The sequence below is a fragment of the Mauremys reevesii genome, linkage group 11 (genome assembly GCF_016161935.1).
Source record: "Mauremys reevesii isolate NIE-2019 linkage group 11, ASM1616193v1, whole genome shotgun sequence".
Taxonomy (NCBI): Eukaryota; Metazoa; Chordata; order Testudines; family Geoemydidae; genus Mauremys; species Mauremys reevesii.
The window spans coordinates 75,960,302-75,974,183 of NC_052633.1; the positions used below are offsets into that span (position 1 = coordinate 75,960,302).

Genomic DNA, 13,882 nt, shown 5'->3' on the forward strand with positions numbered 1-13,882 from the left:
GGACCGGGGGCTCTTGGCTGCGGGGGGCCGGGGACACTGGGCTGTGGGGGACCGGGGGCTCTGGGCTGCGGGGGACGGGGACACTGGGCTGCGGGGGGCACCCCGAGCTGTGAGGGGCCAGCGGGGCCCAGTGGTAGTTCCAGGACTGTCCGGCCAGCCCTTGCCCCCGCCCGCTGGCCCGCCCTGCCCCCCTGGAAGCCCCAGCTGTCTGCACTGTCACTCCGGCCCGGCGGGGCTGAGCCGGCTGATGTCAGAGGGATACAAATAGCCGGAGCCTGGGTCCCTCCCCGACTCCTCTCCCTCGGCTCCCGCTCGCTCAGCAGCCTCTGCAGCCACCCCAGCTTCAGCCTCCGCCCGGGCTCCTTCCAGCCGCCACCATGAGCCAGTCGTACTCCTCCAGCCAGCAGCGGGTCTCGTCCTACCGCCGCACCTTCGGCGGGGGCTCCCCGGCCTTCTCCCGCTCCTCCGTGGGGGGCAGCAAGGGCCTGGCCAGCTCCGTCTCCTCCCGGGTCTACCAGGTGTCGCGCGGCCCCGCCGTGCCCAGCCTGGCCAGCCTGCGTGTCACCCGCGTGGCCCCCGTGCGCTCCTACCAGGGCGGCGGGGAGCTGCTGGACTTCAGCCTGGCCGACGCCCTGAACCAGGAGTTCCTGCAGACCCGCACCAACGAGAAGGTGGAGCTGCAGGAGCTGAACGACCGCTTCGCCAGCTACATCGAGAAGGTGCGCTACCTGGAGCAGCAGAACGCCCTGCTGGTCACCGAGGTCAACCGGCTCAAGGGCAAGGAGCCCACCCACGTGGCCCACCTCTACGAGGAGGAGCTGCGCTCCCTGCGCCTGCAGGTCGACACGCTCACCAGCCAGCGGGCGCGCGCCGACGTCGAGCGCGACAACCTGCTCGACGACCTGCAGAAGCTGAAGCAGAGGTGAGGGGGGGCCTGGTGGGCTGGAGTGGGGGGGGACCGGCCTGGGGACCCGCCTGGCCCTGGGCCCTCAGCCCCCCGTCACTGAGCCCCACACACCCCCTGTCACCGCGCCCCACACCCCCTATCCCTGCACCCCATACCCCCTATCCCTGTGTCCCACACCCCCCCCATCCCTGTGCCCCATCCCTGCACCCCACAACCCCTATCCCTGTGTCCCACCCCCCCCTCCCGGTGCCCCAGCCCTGCACCCCCCATCCCTGTGCCCCACACCCCCTATCCCTGTGCCCCATCCCTGCACCCCATACCCCCCATCCCTGTGTCCCACACACCCCCTGGCCCTGTGCCCCATCCCTGCGCCCCACACCCCCATCCCTGCACCCCATCCCCATCCCTGTGTCCCACACCCCGTCCCTATACCCCATCACTGAGCCCCACACACCCCCTGTCACCGCGCCCCATCCCTGCACCCCCCGTCCCTGTGCCCCACACCCCCCATCCCTGCACCCCATCCCCCCCATCCCTGTGTCCCACACACCCCATCCCTGTGCCCCATCCCTGCGCCCCATACCCCATCACTGAGCCCCCACACACCCTGTCACCGCAGCCCATCCCTGCACCCCCATCACTGAGCCCCATTCCTGTGCCCACACCCCCATCCCTGTGCCCCATATCCCCATCACTGAGCCCCACAGCACCCCGTCCCTGTGCCCCACCCCCCCTAACCCTGTGCCCCATCCCTGCACCCCCTACCCCCATCACAGAGCCCCATTCCTGTGCCCCACACCCCCATCCCTGTGCCCCATATCCCCAGCACCCACCCCCAGCAGGGATGCAGCAAGGTGGCACGCCCCAGCATCCACCCCAGAGCTCAGCACCCTTTCCTGCCCCAGCACCTGCCCATCCCTAATGCCCAGGGCCCTGCCCCATACCCCCCATCCCTAATGCCCACAGCGAGTCCGCCCAGGCGGGGTCCTGGGGGGGCCACAGGGTCCTGCCCCCCACTGCGCAGTCAGACGTGACTCTCAGCCAGCCAGTGACACAGGTTTATTCAATGACAGGAACAGGGTCTAACACAGAGCTTGTAGGTACAGAGAACGGGACCCCTCGGCCGGGTCCATCTTGGGGGGGTGGGGAGCCCAGACCCCGGTTCTGGGCCTCCCTCCATGTCCCCAGCCAGCTCCAAACTGACACCCTCCAGCCCCTTCTCTGCCTTTGTCCCTTCTCCGGGCCACGAGGGCCCTGATCTCTGTGTCTCCAACACCTTCAGCTGGCACCTTGCCGGGGAGGGGCCCAGGCCGTCACTTGCCAGCAGACAGGGTGTCACCAGTCTCTGTGCAGACACCGTCACACCTGCCCCCTAGGGCTCTGCACCAATCACCCCCCCATCCCACCACCTAGATACCTGAGAAAGGCAGAGGGGAAACTGAGGCACCCACTGTATTCGGAGAAAACGTTAAGAACATTCCCACTTTGTCACAGGGGGTACCTGGGAGCCCCCTGCCCCTACCCAGACCCAGAGCTCCGTGGCACTCAGCTGCCCTCAGCCCAGGGCCACCGTGCAGCGGTGCCGTGGGGAGGGAGGAGCCGGTGCCCGCAGAGGAGAGCATGGCAGTGCCCGATGCGGCCCACCCAAGGCCAGGCCAGAAACGCAGGAGCCCGAGCAGCACAGCGTGATCTCTGGGGCAGCCCACGGGCACTCCGGGCCCCCGCTTGCTCTCTGCTCCTCCGCACCCTGCGTGTTTGGGGCCATTACGCAGGGGTCGCCCCAGGCACAGGGGGGAGCTGCCCCATCGCAGCCCCTAGCCCCGGGGCCATGCCAGGAGGGGGGCTGGCAGGGGGCTGGCTCATTTCAGCTGTGCAAAGCAGCAGCCCTGAGGGTGCTGTGATTTATGCCAGAGACCCCCCCCCCACGCCTTCCTGTGCCAAGCGGCGCTGGGGCTGAGTAGAGAGCCGGGCCTGGCCTGGCCGCGCTGCATGCTGGGACCGCTCGTCTCCCCAGGCCCCACACGGTCTCAGCACTCAGGGCTGCCTCGTGCCCTCCTGGGGAGGGGAGAGGGGGAAATGCAGCTGCCCTGGGGCCACGCCCGCACAGCCAGACCACCGTGCCCACGACAGCAGGAGCCGAGGGCAGCGAGCCCTGTGGGGTGGGGAGGCCAGGCTCCAGGGGAGGGTCCCGGCAGGCACCATCAGGATCATGCAGCGCTGGGCGGAAACCTGTCTGGGCCCCTACCTCTGCCCCACTCACCCCGCCCCGCCCGCAGGCTGGGCTGCTGGAGCTCTGCCCCGCCCCACAGAACTCGGGTCCGGGGGGGCGCAGCTGGAACCGTGGGAACCCTGAGCCGGCTCCAGGACGTGCAAGGGGAAGGATGTCTCTGCTCTCGGGGGCCAGTCCCAGTGCAGCTAGAGGCACAGAGGGAGCTCGCTGTGGGGGGAGCCCTGCCCTGCAGGCTGGGGGGAGGGAGCTGCACGCTGTGGGGCATGGAGAGGAGGACTTGGCTTTCAGAGGGGCTCCCTGCGCTGATCCCACAGCTGATGCTTAGGTGGTGGCTGGCTCGGGCAGGGGAGCTCCGAGGGCGAGATCTGTGGATCAGGGCGGGCACTGGGCCCCCAGCGGCACGGCTCGTGCTCCAGGCACGTTCTGAGCCAGGCCGCTCCGGACCGGTGCCCGCTTCCACAGAGCAGCTGGGCTGGCTGGCTGGGGTGCCGGACGGGCACAGGCTGAGCGCACGGGACAGGGGAGGGAGCCAGCCCTGGCACCATGCCACACCCAGCCCTGGCACTAAGGGGGTGAGGCTGGAAAGGGGCAGCAAAGGGAGACCTTGTGGGACTGGCAGACTAGGCGGCGTCCTGTCCCCTGTGTCACTGGGGGGGGCCTACCCCACAGACAGGGCCCTCAGGGTCAGGCCCGCAGCCGGAGGGCACCACAGCAATGTCTAGGCCTGGCAGAGCAACACGGGGCAGGTGGGGGAACCCCTCCCACGTGGCTGGAAGATCTGTGTCCAACCCAGCGACGGGTCTGTGCCACCCCCGCCCGCTCAGCCTTGGTGTGCCAAGAGCCCCGGTCTCGTCCGCCGCTGGCACCATGGGGCTGCAGGGACAGGGGACCGTGATCCCAGCCCTCCAGAGAGCAGGGCCTGGGGGGGGCTATGCAGGCAGCCTCCTCCCCGGCCCCTGAGGGCCGGCTGCAGCTCCTCCCAAAGGAAGCGGAGCAGAGACCCAAAGCCCCGGTGACCAGCTCCCCTGCCCTACAGCTCCCGGCGCTGCCAGGCAAGGGCCGGCCATGAGCCGCGCTGGGGGGGCTGGGCCGGGGAGGGGGGGGCCTTGTCTCTGGGCTCCGCCAGGGCTGAACGTCACCGAACTGAACGAAGCCAGAACAGCTGGCGTCAGCGCCCCCCCAGCGGCTCTGCTGTGGCCACCATGAATCGGCAACCTGCACCGGGAGCCCGAGCCGCAGCCTCTCCGGGCAGGACCCCCGGCTGCACTGACCGCGCGGGAAGTCCCTGCTCCACCTGCATCCTCCACCTCCCCATCCGGGGTCCCTGAGCCCCATGTACCCCCCAATTCACTGCCCAGGGCCCCCCCACCTGCACCCTCCACCCCCCATCACCCCATCTGGGGTCCCTGAGCCCCATCTACCCCCCAATTCACTGCCCAGGGACCCCCCCACCTGCACCCTCAACCCCCATCACCCCATCTGGGGTCCCTGAGCCCCACGTACCCCCCAATTCACTGCCCAGGGACCCCCACCTGCACCTCCACCCTCATCACCCCATCTGGGGTCCCTGAGCCCCACGTACCCACCAATTCAGTGCCCAGGGACCCCCCCCACCTGCACCCTCCACCCCCATCACCCCTTCTGGGGTCCCTGAGCCCCATCTACCCCCCAATTAACTGCCCAGGGACCCCCCACCTGCACCCTCCACCCCCATCACCCCATCTGGGGTCCCTGAGCCCCATGTACCCCCCAATTCACTGCCCAGGGACCCACCACCTGCACCCTCCACCCCCATCACCCCATCTGGGGTCCCTGAGCCCCATGTACACCCAAGTCACAGCCCAGGGACCCACCACCAGCACCCACCACCCCCATCACCCCATCTGGGGTCCCTGAGCCCCATGTACCCCCCAATTCACTGCCCAGGGACCCCCCCCACCTGCACCCTCCACCCCCCATCTGGGGTCCCTGAGCCCCAGGTCCCCCCCTTCCCCCATATCGGAGCCCTGTGTCCCCGAATCTCCTCTCCCTGCCCCTGGTATTGCAGCCCCAACTCTGCAGCTCCCCCAGCCCCCCATGCTCCCGCCCCGGCCCCTCGGCCGGCTCCCCTATAAGGAAGGGGCCGGCGTGCGGCGCGGGGTGACCTCAGCCTTTGTGCTGGGCTCTGCTTTTGACTATAATAGGGAACGGGAGGCCAGGCCTCTGGCCCCCAGCCAGCCCGCCGGGAATGCGGAACAAGGGGGCCCCCCCGTCCAGCGCCTGGGGGCTGTGCCGGCCCAGGAGCCCCCTCCCCTGGCAGCCTGCCTGTCCCTGCTTCCTCCCTCTGGCCTTGGGCTGCCCCCTGGACGGCCCTGCCTGCCCCCCAGCCCCCGCCTGACGCCCCCTCTCTGCCCCCCAGGCTGCAGGAGGAGATCCACCTGAAGGAGGAAGCTGAGAATAACCTGGCTGCCTTCCGAGCAGTAAGTGCCCGCGTCTGCAGCCTGGCCTGCCGGGCCCTGGCAGGGACCCCCCCCGGGAGCAGAGAACCGGGCTCCCTGCCCCCTCCCCCGCCGAGAGCCCCAGGCTACAGACCCTCCCTCCCTCAGTGTCTCCAAGCCCCCCCCCGCCCCCCAGCTGGCTGGGCCGGCCTGGGCACCCAGCACCTGGCACCCCAGGGCTCAGCTGTTCCGACTGGCGGCAGGTGGGGCCCAGCGCCAGCAGGAGGTGCCCCGTGGGCACAGAGCAGCGGGGCTGCAGGGTTAGCGTGGGGCAGAGCTCTGCCCACACCCCACACACCCGGAGGGTGACCGCTGGCCGCCAGGTTCCCCCATGGCCCCATGCCAGGTCCCCCCGCCCCCTGGGCACGGTGCCCTGCCCCCCGTTACTGCCCCGGGGCCCTGCCCCCCATTACTGGCCTGGGGCCCTGCACCCCCTGGAGCCCTGCCCCCTGATTACTGCCCTGGGGCCCTGCACCCCCTGGAGCCCTGCCCCCTGATTACTGCCCTGGGGCCCTGCACCCCATGGGGCCCTGCCCCCCGTTACTGCCCTGGGGCCCTGCCCCCCATTAGGGGGGAGGGATAGCTCCGTGGTTTGAGCATTGGCCTCCTAAACCCAGGGCTGTGAGTTCAATCTTTGAGGAGGCCACTTAGGGATCTGGGGCAAAAATTGGTCCTGCTAGTGAAGGCAGGGGGCTGGACTCAATGACCTTTCAAGGTCCCTTCCAGTTCTAGGAGATTGGTATATCTCCAATTATTACCTTATTACCCCATGGGGCCCTGCCCCCCATTACTGGCCCGGGGCCCTGCTCCCCCTGCCCCGAATTACTGTCCTGGGGCCCTGCCCTGCCCCCCACTACTGCCCCGGGGCCCTGCCCCCCCAGTTACTGCCCCGGGGTCCTGCCCCCCCCATTACTGCCCCGGGGCCCTGCCCATCCCCCCAGTTACTGCCCCGGGGCCCTGCACCCCCTGGAGCCCTGCCCCCTGATTACTGCCCTGGGGCCCTGCACCCCATGGGGCCCTGCCCCCCGTTACTGGCCCGGGGCCCTGCTCCCCCTGCCCCCCGATTACTGTCCTGGGGCCCTGCCCATCCCCCCAGTTACTGCCCTGGGGCCCTGGCCACCCCCCCCAGTTACCGCCCCGGGGCCCTGCCCATCCCCCCCATTACTGGCCCGGGGCCCTGCACCCCCTGCCCGCCAATTACTGCCCTGGGGCCCTGCCCATCCCCCCAGTTACTGCCCCGGGGCCCTGCCCATCCCCCCAGTAAATTCCCTGGGGCCCTGCACCCCCTGCCCCCTCCGATTACTGCCCTGCCGCCCTGCCCCCACCCCTTGGTTTCTGTCCTGGGCCCTGCCCAGTGTGGAAGGTCCCCGAGTCAGGGCTGGCTAAGGCCTGTGGTCGCTGCTGACCCGGTGCCGGGGTGTGAGGGGCAGTGGGGCTGGAGCTGGGCTTGGGCTGGGGGTCAGTGCTGGATTGGGGTGACTGGGGGGCTGGGGTGGGAGCTGTCTGGGGGTCTTTGCTGGGGTGGGGGTGAGTGGGGGGGTGGTCTTGGGGCTGTCTGGGGGTCAATGCTGGGTTGGGGGGTGACTGGGGGTCAGCGCTGGGCTGGGGGTGACTGGGGGGCTGGGCTGGGTTGGGGGGTGACTGGGGGTCAGTGCTGGGTTGGGGGGTGACTGGGGGTCACTGCTCTGACGCTGCCCCCTGGCTCCAGGAAATCCGGGACCTGCAGGCCCAGCTGCAGGAGCAGCACGTCCAGGTGGAGATGGACGTGTCCAAGCCAGACCTGACGGCCGCCCTGCGCGACATCCGCGCCCAGTACGAGAGCATCGCCGCCCAGAACATCTCGGAGGCCGAGGAGTGGTACAAGTCCAAGGTCAGGCCGGGCGGCGCTGGGGGCTCTGCTGGCGCCCTGGAGGTGGGGGGGTCGGCACTGGGCTGGGGGGCGTCTGGGGGCTGTGCTGGGGAAGGTGTCTGGGGTCAGGGCTGTGCTGAGGGGAAGGTGTCTGGGGGTCAGGGCTGTGCTGGGGGGTGTCTGGGGGCTGTGCTGGGGGTGTCTGGGGCTGTGCTGGGGAAGGTGTCTGGGGTCAGGGCTGTGCTGGGGCGTCTGGGGCTGTGCTGGGGTGTCTGGGGGCGGTGCTGGGGAAGGTGTCTGGGGCTGTGCTAGGTTGGGGGTGTCTGGGGGCTGCGCTGGCCATGGAGGCGGGGGCTGGGCTGGGGCCCACAGTGCACACACTGCCCCACGCCCCTGGAGCTGGCTCCTGGCTCCCAGTCCGGGGCAGGGCGGCTGGTGTCCGGTCGCAGTGTGGGGCTCTGGGGCTGAGTTGCTGCCCGCCGGGGCCTGTGGGGAGCTCAGAGCAGCGCCAGCCCAGCGCCCGCGGCCGCGTGAGCCCCAGCTGTGCCCCGGCCGCCGGCTCAGCTGCCCTCTCCGGGCCCCTCCCTGCAGGTGTCCGACCTGACCCAGGCCGCCAGCAAGCACAACGACGCCCTGCGCCAGGCCAAGCAGGAGATGATGGAGTATCGGCACCAGATCCAGTCCTACACCTGCGAGATCGACGCCCTCAAGGGCACGGTGAGCAGCGGCCGGGGCCGGGGCCGGGGCCGGGGCAGGCAGCGGCTGGCGGGAGCCGGCCGGGAACCCGCTGTCCGGGCAAACGGCCCCCACAGACGGGAAGGGCAGGGGACAGGCCTCTCGCAGCTCTGCCCCGTCCCTGCTGGGCCCTGGGGCGCTCTCCTGTCTTGGGGTGCGAGCCCCCCGCAGAACCCACTCGCCTTCCCACTCCGGGCCCTCCGTCGCTGCAGCTCCCTGGCAGCCCAGAGCGCCACCCGGGGGCCGAGGGGGCCAGTGCGGGCACGGTCCTGAGCGGGAGCGGCCAGAGACACGGCTGGGGAATCCTGGCTCTGCGGAGCAGCCAGGGACGCCCGGCCCCCGGCCCCCACTGGCAGAGAGCCAGCGATCCGGCCCCCCCACCTGGGTCCAACCCCCCCAAAACTAGCCCTGTGCTAGTCCCATCAGCCTTGTACTGTCCCGGGGTCACGGGCTGGGGGCTCGGGCACCGCGCTGAGTGACACCAGCCAGGACTCTGGGGCAGCGTCTCCCCTCAGGGCCACTCGCCAGGGCCAGGACCCTGCCCGGCTTCAGCGCCTCCTGGCTCTGACCTCGGAGCGTTCAGCCCCCTGCTCACCCCGGGAGCCCCCCACAGCGAGTCCCCCGACCCCTGGGGAGCCTCCCACCCCCCCAAAGGGCCCTGCCCCCCACTCGGCAGCCAGCCGTGACTCCAGCCAGCGTGGGACACAGACGGGTTCTTAGCCGGGAACCCAGCACAGGACAGAGCTTGTGAGCACAGAAATCAGGGACCTGCAGCAAAGTCCAGCTTGGGGGGATCCAGGGCCCAGCATCCCCCCTCCCAGCCCCACATCCCAAACCAGGTGACTGACTCGCTTCCAGCAGCCCAGCCTCAGTCACCCCCGGCTGCCCCCCTGCGGCCTTTGTCTCCTTCCTGGGCAAACAGGGCCCCTGGTCTCTGGTCTCCAGCCCCTCCGGCTGGCTCCGGCGGGGAGGGGCCCAGCGGTCAGTTGCTGGGATACAGGGTGTTGGCCATTGTCTGTGCCCAGGCAGCCAGTCGGGGTCACAGCTGCTCTCTGGGGGTCCTTGCAACAGTCACACCCCCTGTCCCACCGCCTAGATCCTGGAGTAGCACACCGGGGAAACTGAGGCACACACAGTATTCAGAGAAAACATTAAGAACATTCTAGGGGAGGGACAGCTCGGTGTGAGCACTGGCCTGCTAAACCCAGGGTTGGGAGTTCAATCCTTGAGGGGGCCACTTAGGGATCTGGGGCAAAAATTGGCCCTGCTAGTGAAGGCAGGGGGCTGGACTCGATGACCCTTCGGGGTCCCTTCCAGTTCTAGGACTGGTATATCTCCAATTATTATTATAACCCATCCAGCTGCACCAGGTCCCACCAGCTCCAACATGATTCAAAATGAATAGATAACACCCCCCCCAGCCCTGTCCCTGTGTGGTGACCCCTGTCACGGCGTGTGGGGGAGTCGGGGCCCTGCACCCCCGGCTTCCTGCGATTCACGTGACTCTCAGCCAGCCAGTAAAGCAGAAGGTTTATTAGACGACAGGAACACAGGCCAGGACAGGTCTTGCAGGCACAGAAAACAGGATCCGCCCAGTTAGGTCCATCTTGGGGTCCCAGGAGCCCCACAGCCGCACTGGGGGGTCAGAGTCCTGTCTGTGCTTCCCTCCATTCCCCAGCCAGCTCCTGAAAACCCCCTCACTCCCCAGCGTCTCCTCCCCCAGAGGTGTCCCCTGGCCTCTAACCCCTTCCTGGGTTCTCATGTTACATGCTCGGGCATCTTCCCTCAGGCCAGTCCCCCACCCCCCAATGCAGCTCGTCCTCGCAGGCCACCCCCCACTCAGCATTCACAGCCCACAGTAAGAACAGACCCAGTTCATCACAACCCCCCATACACAGCCCCGTCCCTATGGGGCTACCCCCCTGTAGCCTGTCTCCTTGGTCCTGGCTCTGCCCCATCATGGACCCCCAGGATCGGGGCCACGGCCCCAGCGTGGGGACAGGCTCTGGGAGGGCCCATCAGCCGGCCAGGCCCCTGAGGGGTCTCGCTCTCCCTCCAGGGGAAGCCACGCGGCTTCACCGCCTCCTGGGGCTGGACCCCTGGGCCTGCAGCCCCCCTGCCCCCCCCCGTGAGCCCCGGGCAGCGAGTCCCCCTGAGACAGACCCCGAGGGAGACTTGTACCATCTCGGGGGGCAGCGCCCCCCCCGCCAGCGTCTGCAGGGACACGCAGCCAGCGCGGGCCGACAGGCGGGTGATGAGTCACCTGGACCAGCCCGGGGAGCCTGGAGAGTGAAGGTTACAGCCAAGTCCCTCCTGGTCAGCCCAGCCACACTGCAGGGACCCCTCGGTTCGGCTCCGTCTCCTCGTCCGTGGGATCTCCTCTGGCAGCCCCTGGGTGCGCCTGACTGCTCCCTTCGCAAAGGTGGGGCCAGCCACGGTCATTGGCTGCCTGGTGTCTGGGGCCTGGTGACTGGCTTTGCCATTGTCCCCATGGAGTCTCCACTGATATGGGGTCGGCCTCAGCCCGTCCCCCTCCGTGACCCACGTAGCCCCAGACAGCCGGGCGCCATGCACAGCTGTGTCTTACCCTGCCCCGAGTGCAAGCGGTCCCTTCCCCCGCCCAGGTGACACTGCAGCGCAGAGGGGAAACTGAGGCACACACAGGCTTCATACAACGATGATGTAAATTCCCACTGTCCCCCCCGGGGGTGCCGGCTCTGACACGCGCTGTCCCCACAGAACGACTCCCTGATGCGGCAGATGCGGGAGCTGGAGGAGCGCTTTGCCGGGGAGGCGAGCGGCTACCAGGACACCATCGCGCGGCTGGAGGAGGAGATCCGGCACCTGAAGGACGAGATGGCGCGGCACCTGCGCGAGTACCAGGACCTGCTCAACGTCAAGATGGCGCTGGATGTGGAGATCGCCACCTACCGCAAGCTGCTGGAGGGCGAGGAGAGCCGGTGAGCGGGCGTCTGCCCAGCCCGGCCCCTGCCCCTGCCGCCCCGGGTGTCGGCTACTGGGGGAGCCCCAGCGTGGGGTGTCCCCAGGCAGTCCCAGGGCAGGGCCCCCAGCCAGCCCAGCCCGGTGTCTGTGGGGCTCAGGGCACCTCTCTCAGTGTGGCCGTGGCACTAACCCCTTTTCCTTCTCCGTGTGCTGCAGGATCAGTCTCCCCATCCAGACCTTCTCGGCGCTCAACTTCCGGGGTGAGTGCGGGGCAGGGCCCAGGCAGGGCAGCATGGCGGGTGCCCTGAGCCCCCTGCGGTGGGGCTGCAGGAGGGCCCATGGCTGCTGTCTGTGCTCCCAGCCAGCCCTGGCCTGGCCCAGCCTGCCGGCCTGCTGCTTTACCCAGGCCAGCCAGTGCCTGAGCCCCCACCTGCCCCCAGCCCCTCGCCTTGTGCCTCTGCCCCCTCACCCGCCATGGCCAGCTCCTCGCCCCATCCCCCCATGGCCCAGCCCTGCCCCCCACCCCCAGCCCCTCGCCCCATCCCCATGGCCCAGCCCTGCCCCACCCCCAGCCCCTCGCCCCATCCCCCCATGGCCCAGCCCTGCCCCACCCCAGCCCCTTTCCCGTCCCCTCACCCCAGCCTCTCACCCCATCCCCAAGGCCCAGCCAGCCCCCACCCCTAGCCCTCGCCCCATCCCCAAGGCCCAGACCGCACCCCACCCCAGCCCTCGCCCCATCCCCATGGTCCAGCCGTGCCCCACCCCAGCCCCAGCCCCTTTCCCCGTCCCTCACCCCAGCCTCTCACCCCATCCACCAAGGCCCAGCCCGTGCCCCCACCCCAGCCCTCGCCCCATCCCCATGGTCCAGCCGTGCCCCCACCCCCAGCCCCTTTCCCTGTCCCCTCACCCCCAGCCTCTCACCCCACCCCAAGGCCCAGCCCGTGCCCCCACCCCAGCCCCTCGCCCCATCCCCATGGTCCAGCCTATGCTCCCCACCCCCAGCCCCTCGCCCCATCCCCATGGCCCAGCCTGTGCTCCCCACCCCAGCCCCTCACCCCCCGACCCTGCCCCAGGCTGACTCTCCTCCCACCTGCAGAGACCAGCCCAGAGCAGCGGGGCTCAGAGGTTCACACCAAGAAGACCGTGATGATCAAGACCATAGAGACGCGTGATGGGGAGGTGAGCGGGGGGGGCCCATGCACACGGGCCGGGGCTCACCTGGCTCTAGCCATGGCGGGGGGGGGGGGGGGCGAGAAGCCCCAGCTTCCAGGGGTCCCACTGGAGTGGGGTGGGGGGCTCGGATCTGTCCTGGCTCCAGGGGGGGTTTCGGGCCCCCCTCCCGCCCCCGTGGCACTGCACTGCAGGCTGTGCCTAACGTAGACGCCTCGGCCGGGATCCAGGCTCCTGCCACCCACGTGCCCGGGCCCGGTGTGGGCGGGCAGTGCGGCCGGCTGGCACAGGCTGTGCCCTGGTCTCTGCAGGACGGAGATCCAGGGCGACCCGGCCGGAAGGGAGGGTGGCGTTTGCCCCTTGCGCCAGCCCCCGGGCCAGCGCGGTGCCAGTCCCTGGGGCTCCCCGCGGGGGCGCTGCGGGGCTCCCGTCTCACCAGGGCTCTCTCCCGAGCAGGTGGTGAGCGAGGCCACGGAGCAGAAGCACGAGGTGCTGTAGATGGCGCCGGCCGGGCGGCTGCGGAGAGACGATTGGCACCGTCCGTCCCCGCCGATGCCCCCATCTCACCCCACTCCTGCCCCAGCCCCTCCTCCATTGTCCCCAGGGCATAACTTCCCCCGCCTGCCTCCCCCCACACCCCCATCTCTCTCCTGCTTCTGAAGTGCTGTGTTGGGAGCTCGCCTGGGGGGCCCAGAGTCAGAAGTGGGGCTGGGTGTGGGGAGCAGGGGGACACAGGGCCGCAGCTCGGGGGTGGGGGAAGGGGGGGCCATTGCAGGCTCCCAGCAGCAGATTCTGCATCCCAGCCCCGTGTCCCCTGTACTCACGCGCACCTTCCCTGCACTCCCAGGGCCTGGCAGGGGCCTGCCTCCGCCCTGCCCAGCCTGGGAGGGGAGATGGAGACTGGCCAGCCCCCCGCGACCCCCAGCCTGGACCAAAGCCATGGAGCTCCCCGTAGTGCCCATCGCCCGGGGAACTGGGGCTGCTGCCGGCTCCGTGGGATGGCGAGGATGGGGCGGCCCCGGCCCCCAGGAGTGTGCCAGGGTCAGGCTGGGGGAGTCTGCAGGAGGCTCCCCACGGGCAGGGAGCAGGGCGCGGTGGGACCCGCGGGAGCCTAGAGAGGATCCGGGTAAGTGAAGGAAGCAGGCGAGGGAGAGAGAGGCAGAGAGAGATGGACAGAGGCCAAGGGGCTGGGGGCACCGCACCCCCACCCGGCCCCCGCCCCACAGCGTGTACGCGACTCCCCCAGGCTGCTGAAATAAACAACGGAGCACGACCCTGCCTCTGAGTGCTGCTTGCGGAGCCGGGCTCGCCCGCCTGCCGGCCTCTCGGGGGTCTCCGGGCGCACCCCGGGGCAATCCTGCCACTCGCCCCTCTCCAGCCAGGGCCAGCTGGGGGGCTCCCTGCATCTGGGCTGAGGGATTGAAGACAAGATGGAGGAGATGCAGCTTCCTTTTATAGTCTCTTGCCATGTGGCCTCTCTTCCTTTGTTCCAAACACAAGCTGCCCAGCCCATGGCATGAAAACCCCCTTACAGTCCTGGCCATAGGCCTGGCCCTGCCTTGCTGAGTCAC

The 13,882-nt window shown here is 69.7% G+C and overlaps 1 protein-coding gene across 3 annotated transcripts; it reads left to right on the forward strand.

Moving 5' to 3' along the window:
• The first annotated feature begins 243 nt into the window (after window positions 1-243).
• Window positions 244-13,584, forward strand: DES (desmin). Of its 3 annotated transcripts, XM_039494838.1 has the most exons (7): window positions 268-839; window positions 7,353-7,484; window positions 8,055-8,180; window positions 10,938-11,158; window positions 11,358-11,401; window positions 12,238-12,320; window positions 12,768-13,584. In XM_039494838.1, the coding sequence occupies exons 1-7, from the start codon at window positions 378-380 to the stop codon at window positions 12,807-12,809; spliced, it is 1,110 nt and encodes a 369-aa protein (XP_039350772.1). In that variant the 5' UTR covers window positions 268-377; the 3' UTR covers window positions 12,810-13,584. The 3 variants fall into 3 exon arrangements, with proteins under 3 accessions (XP_039350771.1, XP_039350773.1, XP_039350772.1); XM_039494839.1 differs by lacking the exons at window positions 7,353-7,484; window positions 8,055-8,180 and adding an exon at window positions 5,536-5,596 and having other exon boundaries at window positions 266-922; window positions 11,007-11,158; XM_039494837.1 differs by lacking the exons at window positions 7,353-7,484; window positions 8,055-8,180; window positions 10,938-11,158; ... (1 more) ...; window positions 12,238-12,320; window positions 12,768-13,584 and adding an exon at window positions 5,536-5,932 and having other exon boundaries at window positions 244-922.
• Window positions 13,585-13,882: the final 298 nt, after the last annotated feature.

Excerpts from the sequence above, each read along its gene's own strand:
- DES (XM_039494838.1), top strand. The coding sequence starts at position 378 with ATGAGCCAGTCGTACTCCTCCAGCCAGCAGCGGGTCTCGTCCTACCGC. Across the intron at positions 8,181-10,937 it reads TCGACGCCCTCAAGGGCACG|AACGACTCCCTGATGCGGCA; the intron begins GTGAGCAGCGGC and ends CTGTCCCCACAG. Across the intron at positions 12,321-12,767 it reads TAGAGACGCGTGATGGGGAG|GTGGTGAGCGAGGCCACGGA; the intron begins GTGAGCGGGGGG and ends TCTCCCGAGCAG.